Source organism: Pygoscelis adeliae, unplaced genomic scaffold (genome assembly GCF_000699105.1).
Source record: "Pygoscelis adeliae isolate BGI_AS28 unplaced genomic scaffold, ASM69910v1 Scaffold4, whole genome shotgun sequence".
NCBI lineage: Eukaryota > Metazoa > Chordata > Aves > Sphenisciformes > Spheniscidae > Pygoscelis > Pygoscelis adeliae.
Window position 1 is genome coordinate 12,992,169 of NW_008824986.1, and position 14,951 is coordinate 13,007,119.

The following is a 14,951-nucleotide window of genomic DNA, read 5'->3' on the forward strand; positions in this document are numbered from 1 at the left end:
TTTTCTGTATGCTTCCTCATGTGATTGATTTCTTAATTAAAAGATTATTGAATACAAAAGTTTGTTCTGCTGCAGCTTTTGACATGCTGCTTTCCAGGAACACAGCTGGTAAAGGCGTTGAACATCACTAGTCCTTCGGGTAAAGTCAAGCTGGTTCTTCTCAAAATACTTTGTATGTTTCATTGTATTTAGTAACACTCGCTTCAAGGATGAGACATGAGTGAGGTAGCCATTAAAGTGATATTAGACAAAGCAACGCCGATGGCAATATAATATTGGTTAAATTTAGCTAAGGAATGTTTAGGAATCGGGTGTCAAACTTGGCTACAAAGTGACTCCTGGCTTTTCTCGACATCCTTGAAGCAGTTCTGAGGCCTGGTGCCCCTTGAGCTTTAGAACTTGTTTTTTACACTGAAGCCACCGGGAAATCCTGTGGCTTTCTGACCTTGTGGTAGACTATGAGGAATCTCCACTTCTGCAGGTTGACGGTGTTTATCCAAAGAAAAAAGCTGTTTTTTGAAATGTGGCATAAGGGTTAGCCTGTTGATCAGTGCAGTGATAAATTGTGCTGATCATACGAAATTATTCAGGGGACCAGGGCTGTCTGTGAAGAGTTGCAGAAAGAGCTTACAACACTGGATATAAAAACAGGTGAAATAACAAATGGGTAAGTGAAAAGTAATGAGCTTGGCAGAGGGGATAATCCAGCTTCACCTCTGGGCTGTGAGCTGGCTGTTAACACTAGGAGTGGAATTAGGGGTAGTGACAGATAGCTCAATGTGTAGTTAACTGTGAAGTTCTTACCAAAGGGCATTACGGATACTAAAAGCTTACATGAATTTAAGAGGAGAACGGGCATTTCCATCAAAGGGAATCCATTGAAGGATACAAATTCATAGAAACTACACCAGCAAAAGAAGTTCATAAGCTCTATACTACTGGGGAGTGGAAGGGGTAAATAGCTTATTTGCCTGCTCTCGCTTTCTTCTTGTGTCTGCTGTTGGTGGCCATTGGGATATGACATTTGGCTGAATAGACCCAAAGGGTCTGGCCCGGTACAGCTGCTTTCATACAATTTGCTGACCTGTCACAAATTCAAGATCAGACCTTCTCCTGGGGGAACAGGAAAGAGAAAGAAGCTCCCCAAGTGTGGTAGGAGACCCTGTGGTTGTGGTAACTATAGGCGGGGGTCATAGGAGAGATGGTTCTAAGATCACTGAAGGTGTTACGTGAGGTGCTGCTAAGGCTGTGTGTGACAGGGATAAATATGCACTGAATAATGTAGTAATCAATCACTTTCACAGAAGTAATTTTACAAGTACAGCCTCCAAAGTCTGCCATAATTTAACTTCCTTAGAGCACAATACACAGGTCACTGCTCTCCTATTGCTGGAGGATTAGATTTCTTTTCACAGTGCAAGAGAACTGAAGGTTTCCCAATCCACTCCATCGCTACAGGAAGAAAGCAGTGTAGAGTGAAGTAAGGAAAAATAGCAGGCCTGGTCTCCTGCAGGAAAACAGTTCCTGCTTTTGGCACTGAACAAAAGCAGGAAGTAGGGGTTGAGTTTCATTTCTTGTTTTGAGTTCTGCCTTTTTTGAGCCTTCCTTTAACCACTGACTGCAGAGAAGGGTCAGACAAGGAAAGAGGACAGGAGAGTAGCAGCCCACCCTAAGGACCTGTAACTTGAGGGGAGCATGCTGTAAAGCTGTTCCAGGAAGACAGTATGGATTCTGTCTTTAAGTTGCCAAACCTAAGAGTGGCAAAGAGTTTGCACTACTCCACTGGAGGACTGTAGTGAATTTTTAAAGGTAAAGGATCTTTTACACTGTCGTGGTTTTGGCTGGGATAGAGTTAATTTCCTTCCTAGTAGCTGGTACAGTGCTGTGTTTTGGATTTAGGATGAGAACAATGTTGATTACACACCGATGTTTTAGTTGTTGCTAAGTAGTGCTTACACTGGTCAAGGACTTCTCAGCTTCCCATGCTTTGCTGACTGAGAAGGCTGGAGGTGCACAAGAAGCTGGGAGGGGGCACAGCCAGGACAGCTGACCCCAACTGGCCAAAGGGACATTCCATACCATGGGACGTCATGCTCAGTACATAAACTGGGGAAAGCTGGCCGGGGGGGCCGCTGCTCGGGGACTGGCTGGGCATCGGTCGGTGGGTGGTGAGCAATTGCATTGTGCATCACTTGCTTTGTATATTCTTTTATTATTATTGTTATTATTACTATTTTATTTTATTTCAATTAGTAAACTGTTCTTATCTCAACCCACGAGTTTTCTCACTCTTAGTCTTCCGATTCTCTCCCCCGTCCCACCGGGAGAAGGGGGGAGTGAGCCAGCGGCTGTGTGGTGCTCAGTTGCCGACTGAGGTTAAACCACGATATACACCTACTGAACTCAACAGGGATCGCTTAGCCTTGCCTTGCCTTTGTGGGTCATGTTTGTAAGTACATAGTAAAATCCCATCAGGGTCAGTGACATAAAAGCGATTGTACTGTGTCAGGCCAAAGGTTTGCCTAGCCAAATGTCATCTCCAACGGCAGCCAAAAGGAGACACAAGAAGAAAAGATCACATCAGCCTCAGCTCTCCTGAGCTGGGAGGACACTAGGGAGAAGGAGGCTTGCCCTGCTCTTTTTCCTTAGATACCACAGGGTCAGCTGGAACAGGCTTACCGTGTCAGCCTGCCTCTCTCAATGAAGTGTTTGTCTCCTTCCAAATCTTTAATAACGGTGGCACAGCTAACATCCTACAGTTAAATTCTCTAAAACCCTGTTTCTCTAGTAATCCTATTTCAATACATACCAAAAGCAAACTCAGATGGGGTCTAATTCCACTCAGTAAACATTAATTGGCACTACAATGAAAACCCACACCTCTCCCCACTCCTTTTATAAACATAATTTAAGAATGGCTAAAGTAAATGCTAGTTACATGAATCACAGTGGAAGCAAAGAGAAAAAAAAACAAAAAACCAACAGTAGAGCAAAGCCAAGAAATTGAAGATTCATGAACTTTGAATCGTCATGGTAACTAGACAAGCTATAAATTCTCTGGCACTGCACTTGGATGTTTTAAGCAAATTGATGTCATTAGAACTCTGTGAGTAAGGCTTATGGAATAGGTCTGGTAATAGTGTCTGTTATTGCAGCTGCCCATTATCAAAATCTACCAGCTTCTTACTGAATACTCAAGTTGAAATTTGCCATATTAAACACAGCTCCCTCAGGATTATTAAATACCTCTCTCCTTTCCCCCATTCTCAGAAATGTTTCTATTGCCCTAACCAGAACTTCCCAGAAGAGGAGGGCAGGTACCTGCCATTTAAATTGTCAGTCTGGGTGATTCAGCTGCTTCTCAAATCAGGGCAGGGAAAATACATTGCTAAAAAGGCCCGGACATCCTTGGTCTTGAAATAAAGTCATTATGAGACTAGAACTAGAACTGCCAGGACCCGACACCTGGTAGTCCAGAGGTATAAGTGAGGGGAGCAAGACTGGGACAAGCAGAAAAGCATCATGTTTGAAGGACTTGGGAGGAGAGTCAGCACCTACAGGACAACCTTCCCCTTTGTAACTTAGATGAACAACATACCAGCCCAAGGCAGGTCTGTCTCCTGCCTTTGGCACCGGCTGGTGGGTTAAGTGACAGTGCATTAGCGGTGGAACCAGTTTAAGTTGTGGTAAACTACAATACTACAGCTTCAAGGAAAAGGTAAGTCTCGGTACAGCACAATATGCTAGCAGTTCCCCACCTACTCAGCTTGGCATCTTGAAATTTAGGAATATGCAATGAGGCTTCCATGCCCCTTTAATGTAGCTTAAAAAAAAAAATCAGCCACTCCCATGCTAGGAAGTACTGAGATCAAAGCATTTTCCCCAGCTGGAGCTCATGCTCTGTTACCCCCAAGCCTGTAGCACAGCCACACTATTTTTCCCTGCAGGCCATAGGGGTGGAGGAAGGAAGGAGGGAGCCCTGCACTGCAGCTCCTTCCCCATCACGCAGCGAACACCAGGCCGCGTGCTGCACAGTGTTGCTCAGGAAGGAGCTGTTGCCCAGTCTTTGGAGCCTCCTCCTGAGCCTTGCATCATTCGGCAGCCACAAGGAATGACCTCACCTGACCAAAGGTCCCTCTGACTCGGACTCCAGCCAGACAGCTGCCTAGGGAAGGCTATAAGGGAGTACGAGGCAGCTGTGAACTTCTTACACTGAACTTTATGGCTTGTTTTTTTATCTATAAATTTAGCTGCTCCAAACGACATCTCACAACACCCTATTAACAAATTATCATTAGCCCTTTTGGTAGCTGGGGAACTGAGGCAGTCAGAGGTTGAAATCGGAACCAGCCTGTGGATGCTGTCAGATAGTCCTGCGTCAATTTTTTCCAGGTTACACAGCATTGTATTGCTCTCAATCAGAATATTCCCCCCCAGTTGCCTGCGGGGGAAACAAGGCAGAACAGCTCATACCAGGGACTAAAACACCAGGGATGAAAGCATTAAAAACAACAGTTAGCCTTAAGGGACTAGCCCAATTTACTCAGCAAAATTACAACTGGAGGGATTGACTGTTTATCCTGCTCCCCTTTGCAAGCCTTTGCTTTGTTCACTATCTACCTTCCAGTATCTGCAAACATAGTGCTGATATTATGCTACAGCTATCACACTAACTGGTTCACGTGGGCAATGAGCAAGGCGGAGTGCTCAGGGAGTACCTTTTGCCTCAACTGAGGAAGGAGCAGTGCTACAATTTTCATTTGAATTCAAGGCTTTCAATTATTCTATGTGCTGCACGCCTTTTGGAGGCATGTCTCTTAGCAGGTCAACAGGAACCATCATTCACCATTTTGTATTTATCCAAGAACAGAAAGGCAGTAAGATGAGAAGGTATGAATGAAAATTTCATTTTACACGGTCTTTGCTTCTAGGAGGAGGAAGAAAGGATGTCATCTGACTTTGCAAAATCAGCAACTGCACACAGAGTCTGCTTGTATGCATCCTGGGGAAAGGGAAGTGAGAAATAAGCAGAAATCTTTCCCTGTCCTGACCTTCCAGATTTTTCCATTTTATTCTAAACCTTTTGAGAGGAAACAGTGTCAAAAGTCGTTAAGAAAATGCAAGAACATTAGGACAAGCCTTTGAAAGTACTGAAGCTGAGGGAGGCCAATACATTTTTCTCTGTGGTGACAAAAAAGTCAGCACAGATGACAAAACTGTTTGAATGCGTAGCAGTGCATTTCTGACCTAAACATCAAGCTGTAGCTTAATCCCAGCGTTGCGAAACTAAGAGCCAAGGCCTGTGACTCAGTGGTCACAACTATTCAAGAATACATTTACATAAATTAAAGGGTAGACTGCAGGATTTTTTTAATGGACATAAGCATGCTATGAGTCCAGTTCCTTAAGTGCAAAATTATATTTCATTTGTTTCACACAAACGTCAGAATACAAGATCTAACACAACACCAAGATTTTCAACTTAAACATTTCCAAAACAGAAAGCAAAGCAAGCATTCAATATTTAGTTTGTAACTGAGCTTCTCTGCTTTTTGTGGCTGTCCCTAACACCCATACTACCTTAATGAAATTCCTTAAGGCTTTATGTTAATAAGAAACTATGTCAATTTCTTCACAGTTACAACCTGGTGTTAAGACAGCTGACTGAAAGCACGTTCAGGTTTTTCTTGGTGAAAGACTTCCATTTCAGTGGACTTTAAAGGAGGTCATGAATGGAATTTTCAGCATAATTTTGCAGTTCCGCTATTCTGACTGTTGTAAGAGTCCCAAAACAGAAGCAGCAATACTAACGAACCATTAAGAAAAAACATTAATGGGCAAATGGGGGAAAAAAAGCTGCAGAGCACTTACAGGTAAACAAAGGCAATTGCAGAATTTTTCTCAGAAGTTTAAAAAAAAAAAAAACAGCACACTCTTCTGTGTTCAGAATTTAAACCGCAGAGTAAGTGTTTAAAGTACAATTTTACACCCCTGAAAATAGGGGATTATTCTGAAGCACTTTCATTTACTGACTGTAATAACTAGCCATTTTATACATAGATGCCACATTCCTTATCCACATTCTAAAATAGATTTCCTTAGCGTATGATACACAGCAGAAGGACAACCTTTTTTCAAACCAATATTGCTTGCACATAGTTGTTGATATTGCTCATATTGATGAGCTCTACCAGTTTCAGAATAGCAAACATCCAATTATTTAACAATATAAATATTGATTACTAAAGTTTTAATCATAAGTATAAAATCTCTATGTAAAACCACATGCTACAGCCTATATGTACAACGGCCAGGAAAAAGGTTCTTTTTTCTTATAACAAAGTGCTACTGCAGAATTGACTGATTTGTTGTGGACAGTTCTGAAGAAATACAGATCATTTGGCTCAGAGTATTTCTCTACAAAGAATCCAAGTTCTTCTCAGAAGATTACAAAGCAGTTAGTTTCAGGCTGCTCAATGAAAAAAAAAAACCCCAAACTTGAATTATGGTTATGCAACCAAACAAGTAGGCAAATTTTAATTTTCTCTAAACTATTTCCCAGTTTTCACTATTACTTCAAAAGTTTCCATCTACATTTAGTGTACACAGAGCACCATCAGATAGTACCCGTGTTACAGCTCCATCAGTTTAAGTGATTGGTGCTCTACCTGTGGTACCTGGCCATTTGAACATTTCTAGTTCATTAGGCTTTAACTCACCTGATTATCTGTCAAATGGATCAAGAATGAATGGCCAGGTATCTTCTCAGCAGGGAACCCTAACAACTTCTTAAATGACTCCAGCTGAAAAGCAGCACTTGGCTGTGACCCCCTAGGAAGCCCCATTTTAAGTATAGTAAGCCTGTCCTCTTTTCCCTCCATCAGAGGCATGGGACAGAGTGAAGGGGGGGAAAAACCTCTAAGGCAAGAGTCCAAAAGAGGTGCTCAACCCCCACTTGAGCTTTAAAATACCTCTTCCTTTATATAGTAAGGCTACCACGTCAGATTTTCCCAGACATCCTTTGTTACACCTAGATATTTTCAAGTAAAAAGAAGAGAACTTGTCCATTTATTTGGGATTTCCAGGTATCAGGAAGTCCAGAGCAAGAGCAGTATCTGACCGGCTGACATACCTGGAAGCCCAGAATGAGCACTCAGACCAACTGCGTGTTCAGTGTATCCCTGTGCAGAGACTAGCACATCCAAACCACGTTGGTTTTACAGCACGTGTGCTGCAGCCCGTGTTCCAGACCCCAGGAAGACAAGTCAGAACAAAAATAGAGCTGTCCGACATCTGGAACCTGCAGGACAAACGGCCACTATAATAATGTCCGGCACAGCCTGGACACACAGGCACATGCTATTTGTATATGCACCCACATTGTGATATGAAATAGGGGAGCCATACATACAAAGTTACAGTTGGGGAAGATAATGACACTAGGAATGTTGCCAAATATGCCTCCGTATGTCCCAGGTAAAGCTCTGATAATCTGCATTATATCACGGTAAATATGACATTCATTCTTATACCTTTAATTTTTCCATATAAAATATCAGGTATTCCTATCTGTATGGCAAAGACAATATTTTTGAATTGGTCCATAACACTGCAGTGCATCAAAATCAGAGTTTGAGCATTTGTTCAGCAGCTGCTAAATGAAAAAGAAAGTTTTCTGTAGCTGGTGGAAATCGCTTTTGTTTCAGGGTCTCAGAGTTAAGGGTTGGTTTTTCATTGCCATCAGAAACTTCAGTAAGTGAGGCTAAAGTAGCCAAGATTTCTTTTGTCTTCAGAGAAATATCCTTGAAGAACAGAAAAACAAGCAACATGAATATAGCATTAGCTATTATAATGTTTTAACATACACTTATTTAAAAAAAACCCAAAAAACAACAGAACAAAAAGAAAATTATAAATAAATTGTTCATTTAAAATAAAGACCCCATTTATTTTAAGGCAAATTTACAACAGCTCTTCAGTCTGCTTTTGTGCGACGTTGAATAAAGGGAGCACTGCCACTCCACGGGCTCCTCTCGCTGGCCTAACTGAGCTCTTTTGACTAAGTCCTCAGTCATGAAATGTCTAATAATCTATTAGATAGGGAAGGAAGTGAAAAAAAAATCATCATAAAAATCAGCGTTTATAGCTGAGAAGCCATATCTCAGTAGGACTTTTCCAAAGATATTTGACAATACTATTGACAAGGTATTGAGCAAAATACATGCTTTGTAGAATAAAACTGGGAAACTAATTTTACTGGAAGTCTTGTAATCAATACAATTTCTGAAGTTTCTTCAGCAATGTGGTTACCCAAGAGATAATATAAACCAATTACATCATTCTTAAAAACCTGTACGAAGAATAAAAATGCTCATTTGTAAAAAGGCAGAAGGTACAAGAGATCAACTTATTCCCAGGGACAGTCTTCCTCTTACTCCCCCCTTCTGCCAAGATTTAGCAGTAGAAGTAATTTAACTAGATTTAAAAATAAAAATAAAAAAAAAATATATTAACCTTAATGACTTGGCTGTCTGATTTATCCGGATCTTCTGCAGATTGAACAATTAGTTGTCCAATTTCTTTGTGAAGTTTTCCCATTGTCATTGCCTCTGAGTAAGGGGGGAGAAAAAAAATAGTACACATTCACGTAAAATGACCATTTCTGTGGTATCTAGAAATGCATATCAATAACAAGCCAAAACAAGGAGTCCTCTTCATGACTGCCACTTGAAATCTGTCGGTAAAGGCAGTAACCTGATGTATCAACAGCCATGCCAGCACAGGCAAATTGTCTACCTCTAAAGCAGCCCTAAGCAAATGACAAGGAACAGCAAGATGACAAGCAACATACAAGCTTTCCTTTCAAATAGTCCCCAATCTCCAAGTACTTAGTGCAATGTTTTTCTAAAGACTCATGTGATAATCTCTGCATTCAGCTGAATGCTCTTCCATGTAATTGTCTAACATGGATGTTTTGAAATCTCAGTTGTACATTTGTTGAAAGATGAAGCATGTCTTTCCAAATTCCAACTTTCACCAGTCTTCCAGGGCCTCAATAAAACTGAAAGACAGAAGCTTACATATTGACTTTTCAGAACCTGGATGGAAGAAGGATCAAGGTTGCTTGACCTACAGCGAGGTTCAGCAATTACTATCAACTCTGGAATAAACAGCCTCTAAATCCAAAATATACAAAGCAACCAACCTTTTACTACAGGGGAAATAGTGATCTCACTATCCGCCAAATTCACATACACGTCATAGAGGTCTGGTCTACTGTTCACTTCAGAATCTGTAAATCCAGCAATGTAACCTAGAGAGCAGAATTTTGGCAAGATTAGGATCGTCATAAAAGCAAAACAAAACCAAGATACTGCAGAAAATCACAGTCCTAAAGCCTGTTCTAAGAGTACTTGACACAATACTTATTGGACCCAGGAGGTTGCTCTCTTGATATAATCAGTCATTTAACAAGTGTGTCCAGCAGAACGCTTCACTTCCAAGGAGCTTAAAAATCAACTTCTAAAATTGCCTTGAACATGGAGGAACCACTAACACTATATGCAATATAAAAAGGTTATCGATCTGAAATTTTAAACTCTCTTCCTACCTTGCTACTAAAATTATCCATTTGCAAATGACAAAGCCACTGAACTTCCTCTTTAAAAGAATCTCCACTCTGGAGCCCCTTGTCACTAAGTCAGTATTAGATTAGAACAGAGGAATAAAACCAGCAGATTTTCTTATTTATAGCACGCCAGGTGAGCAAACTTTGAGCAGCTTTTCTCTGTGGAAGATGTTTAGTGAGCTGAAACAAGCACTGTTGGTAATGCAGTAGAAATATTGAAGATGAGTAGTCTGCTTGCTCATTATTCTGTATAGAGAAGCCTCTTAATTGCCGCATTATGTGTCATGCTAACCTTTGCATAAACCAAGGGCCTCTTCCTGGATTACACGTTAAGTACTACGCATACACAACAATGTGTCTCACAGATCAAACTTCTACATAGCTGGTAAAGTCTACCTGTGATTAGGAGCCAGAGACTTCACTGGCAGCAGTCAAAATAAAAATTTGGAACTTCAGAGTTAGGAACAGAAAAAAAAAATCCTAAAAATTCAGTTACTAGCTATGCATAGAAGTTGGAAAAAAAAGTAGCTTATCTAAAGTGAGCTGCTTCTGTACAACAGTAAGACTTTCAATCCCTCTGATCACAACGTCAAAAAAGTCTCAAAGCTGCTTTGCATCTGTGATTAGGGGTAGACTGATGCAGATCCACCCAGAAACATCAGATTAACTAGTTATCTTCTAACATACTTTAGTTGATTTGCCTTTTCTAAAGAAAATTATGCTGTTTAACTTTGAACAATAGCATTAATAGCAAAGTAACAATTTTTTCCCCCCAAAGAGCACTGGTGCAAGACCTTGCAGCAATAGAAAATGAAATTGAATTTTCTTTATATTTGTGATTAATAAATCATCACTACCTGTGCAGGCTTTTAAGGCTTCCACTTCCTCCTCATTTAGATGTACATATGAATGAAGAATTGACCAGTCTTGTCGATGCCACACTAAAGCAGGCAAAGTCCTAGGAAAATTAGATTGGTACTTGACATACAGTAGATTTTTACTTATACTAATTAAAGTTTCACAGTATGAAATGCATGTCATAAGAACGAACTAGTATAACTAGGTCTCATTTGGCATGCATATACACAAACCACAGAGATTTCTACTACCAGTGCAAGCAGAGTTTATCACTCATTCTACAGTTAAATTTCTCTGAGTTGACGAACATATGGCTAAAGCCTTGAGAGGGATTTAGCAGGATTTCAATAAACAGAAAAGATTTTTTTCCCTAAAATACGGGCATTTCTCTCAATGAAGGTTCAGAATTTGCTGGACTTTTGGGGGTGGGTGGGGAGGTAGGGATTGACAAAGTACCTGGTAAACTCCTGGATAGCTTCTATTCTAGGATGGTACACTACAATTCTCTTCTTTAACATCAGTGCCGTATATAAGATAACTGTTTCCATTCCAAACTGAGATACTATATCTAGAAAAGAGGGGAAAATTATTTTATAGAAGATATACATGCTGATATTACCATTTGTTTTTTGAAGAAGCTTAATAATAACAGCACAGATAATACTGTTAACACTATTTACTTGAAGTACACATGAAAACTGGATTGTATTTTATATTGTACAAAAGAAGTCAGAATAGAGACTTCTGGTATTAATTAACCTTTGATGGAACCAGCAAGATAAGCCTTCCGAGCATCAAAATCCTTGCTGAGGAAAGATCCATTTTCTTCGCTTTGGCAAATCCCCTTTGTAAGGACTGCAATGTAGCTCTCCATCATTTTAACTGGACTTCCATGCTTCAGGTAGATTCTGTGTGAAAAGAAAAGAGTCTGGTATTTTGACTGCAATCAGTACTGGCAGACATATGGGAAAAAAAAAAATAAATCACAGTATCACGAATAGCAATATTATTGGCAAGAATTCTTATTTTGGACACCTGGTTGAGCTTTTAAATACTAAACTAGAAGTCTTTCAACGTGCACACAAAAACATATGTCTTTCAGAATAAAAAACTACCTTGTATTTTTATTTGAGTTTCCTCATCTAAAGAGGAAAAGAGAAAGAACCAACATATACCAACATATAAAGACAGCACAAAGGTGTAAGCAGGTGTCCAGACTAAGGATTCTTTGCAGACTTGGAAGGTACCTGGTTTACGAAAAAGCAACTACTACAGGAACTCCTGTTATTACATACAGACCATGTGACCAGTTATTAATTTTTAATCCAAGTATCATTAGACATTCTTCTGTACTCTTTGTTAAATGATGAAAGAAAAATATAAACTTATGTCCTTGATACTCATTAAAAAAAAAAAAAAACACCACAAAACAACCACACACCAACAAAACCCATGCACTTTTAGCTGTCTTCCAGACAGCAGACACACACCATAACCTATTTTACAGGTTAAAGTACTTCAGGAATAGCACTGAAGCTCTCAACTACCTGTTTTCCATATTAGCTATAGTACAAAGCTATGTCACATTTGAAACTCAGTTATCATGTTTAGAGGAATCCATCCTGGATTTGAAAAGAAGCGTTACCTGATAAATCAGCACTAATGTGATCCACAGCGTATCTAAATATTTCATGTATCAGTGAAAAAGAACAATCTCAGGTTTTCAATACCCTGCAGAACTGGTAAGCCTGATGGCATTCCCAAGTCTGCGATACAATAACCTCACAATTGCATCCAATTAGCTGCAAAGTCTCAGGCAATACTCTTGGTATCAAGAACTGGGACCCAACTAATTTGGCAACTGAAGTAAAAGCAAAGAAAGATGCAGCGAGAGATCATGAGAACGGGGACGTGGAGGAAAGTGAGTAAATGGGACAAGGAAAGGAGAAGATGGCAGTCTGTTTGGAAGAAGGGAGAAGACGGAGCCACAGACCTCGAGAGGCAGAGGGCTCTCATTTTCCTAGAGGAAAAGCAAAAACGTCCCTGGGTGCTGTGCTTAGTTCAGAGGAGCTGCAAGAAGCGTCTGTAGTAGAGATGTTGTGGAGGGATGGAAGTTGTCCACCATACACATGGTGACCTTTGACTACACAGCACTGACCTCTTCCCAAATACTTATACCTTTTAAAAATACATTCTCAGAGAAAGTGAGTGTGTGGGTGGGGGCGGTGGTGTGTGTCTGGAGAAGACACATTAAAACCTACTGGGCATTGACATTCACCCAGCACTTACTGCATGAACCCAAGATAAGCTCAAATCAAGGATTTACATAATCTGATTCACAGTTTGTAGGACTGAGTTTCCAGCAGATTGTTAGACAACATGCAAACACAACGCAATGAAATTTAATCTTTTGCCTTGGCGAGATTTAAACATGCACACAGCAGTACCTCAAAACAGCTTTTATACCGACCTACACAGTATCCTAGTGAAGGCCGCATATTTCTCTGGGTTGAAGTCTTTGGCAGTCAGAACAATGGAGAAGTGGGTCACCTGGGTAAGACACATGCACAGAAAAATACACAGCTTATTTAATGACCCCATATGAACAGTCTTTTTCACATTACTGAACTTACTGCAGTACTCTGACAAGGTGCTTCAATTAAAAAAAGTGAGCGGTAGCAGCAGATCCAAGTTACTAACTGCAGAAAAGGCCTGGTTAACGGATTTCTGATGTGACTAATTTCCATTGAGTCAGCTCTAGTACATACTATCTTTTGTTTAATCTACTCTATAAGAGTTGCTTTCCTTTAATCTCGTGAGATTATTTTAAAAGGGAGAAAGCCATTTTTCTTTCCCACAGCAGGTAGGAAACTTCCAGAATTTGTGGCCAAAGGAGGCTGTGGAGGCAGACAGCATCAACATATTTAGAAAAAGACAAACAAAAATACTCTTTAACTTCCTTAATCGAATGACTGTGGACTGGGACAGTATAAGGCTGAAAGTCTGCTGACAATGACCCGGCTCATGTGTCCTCCTTAAATAGCATCTCCCACCACCACTGTCAGAGACAGCACTGGGACACGTTGTTTGGTTGGGATTTTTTTACACCTTTAAGGTTCATAGGAGATGTAAGCTTGGAGTGAGGAAAGGGAAGCAACGTTCTGCTGTGGGCATGCAAAATTACCACATTATCTTTCTGCTTAACAATATAGCATGAAATATGAAAACTGAATAAACTTAACAGACAATTTAATGATCTTCATAACAGGGAAAGTATAGAAGATACAAGCATATTTGCAGTCTTCCAGTTCTCAATGGAGCAGAAAAGAAAGTACCTATATAACTCAACCCTTTGGAAAAAAAAAAGCATCAAGTTCTATATGAAAAAAGTTTTGGACACTACGAAAGACCCTTTGTAGAGCTTTTTTGACAAAAAGAAAAAAAGATAAAAAGTTGCTGAAATTAAAATGCAAAGTAACTAGAAATAATGACATGAAAGAGCATTTCCATTTCAATACAAAGAATCTAAATTGGGTAATGAGTATCTCAATCCATCTGCAATTCCATCCAATATACGTCTTGGTGAAAAACAAAACGTGTGGACTGGTTAGACAGCTGGGTAAGAGCTGCATCTGTGAGCACACAAAACCTCAAATCCCTTCCCTTCCTCATAGCATACAATGGGAAAACACTGCTTAAACTGCCAGAGGAAGCTCTGCAGAAGTCTTCCCTGCACTCTACTGAAAAACCAGCCTGCCAAGTCCTACCTTTTTCAAGGCTGGAGACTCTTGAACTTCCACAGTTGTGATGTAGAACCATGACCTTTTATACTGGCCAAATACAAATGTATGAAGCAATTTATTTTCATCTGTCAGGCAGCACTTTCGCAGCAATAGACTCCTCAGTTCAGCTGTTACGGACGGGTAACACCAAACCCACAAAGCATCTCCGTTGGTGTCTTTTTCTATGGTGGAAAGATGTTCACTGTGAGAATGCCAAACAGCAGCAAGGAAGTAAATCGATGGGTTAATCGGGTTTGTGTCCTGGAATCAGATTAAAATTCCTCTTTACCCTGATGCTAGACATCCAGTTCTGCCATGACAGTTTAAGCCGTAGGGCAGCACTTGTGCTATGGGTTTTATTTTTTAAATGTTAATAAACACCCACTCTTGACCTGCTTCACGAGGTCAAAAAAGCACCAGGAGTTTGAATACACAATCATATGAGCAAGGTATTGACCAACAAGCACCCAGACCAGCTTATTTGTGATTTTCCCTGCTCTTCCTATTTCTGATTTCATAATAGAAACCTCAGAAGCCGTGAACTTAAGAGGCTTTGGCCGAGTTGTGCACGGTTTAGCTCTGTAACAGGCAGAGCGCGACGCCGGCCTCAGCCCGCAGGCACTCCTTGGCACAACCGCCGGCTGGCAAGCGCCCGGCCGGGACAGGCCCTGCGGCCGCAGCTC

General features: G+C 40.5%; 1 protein-coding gene across 1 annotated transcript in view; it reads right to left on the reverse strand.

Moving 5' to 3' along the window:
• Nucleotides 1–5,348: 5,348 nt before the first annotated feature.
• The window catches only part of FAM45A (family with sequence similarity 45, member A), a 10,310-nt gene continuing 707 nt past the window's right edge, over nt 5,349–14,951 (reverse strand). Inside the window, exons 2-9 of the mRNA XM_009326035.1 lie at nt 14,254–14,529; nt 12,957–13,036; nt 11,246–11,394; nt 10,943–11,054; nt 10,486–10,586; nt 9,206–9,313; nt 8,515–8,609; nt 5,349–7,802 (exon numbers count right to left, since the gene is read on the reverse strand). Coding sequence (XP_009324310.1) covers nt 7,626–7,802; nt 8,515–8,609; nt 9,206–9,313; nt 10,486–10,586; nt 10,943–11,054; nt 11,246–11,394; nt 12,957–13,036; nt 14,254–14,529 — 1,098 coding nt within the window. The 3' untranslated portion in view covers nt 5,349–7,625. The remainder of the gene's footprint in view (nt 7,803–8,514; nt 8,610–9,205; nt 9,314–10,485; nt 10,587–10,942; nt 11,055–11,245; nt 11,395–12,956; nt 13,037–14,253; nt 14,530–14,951) is intronic.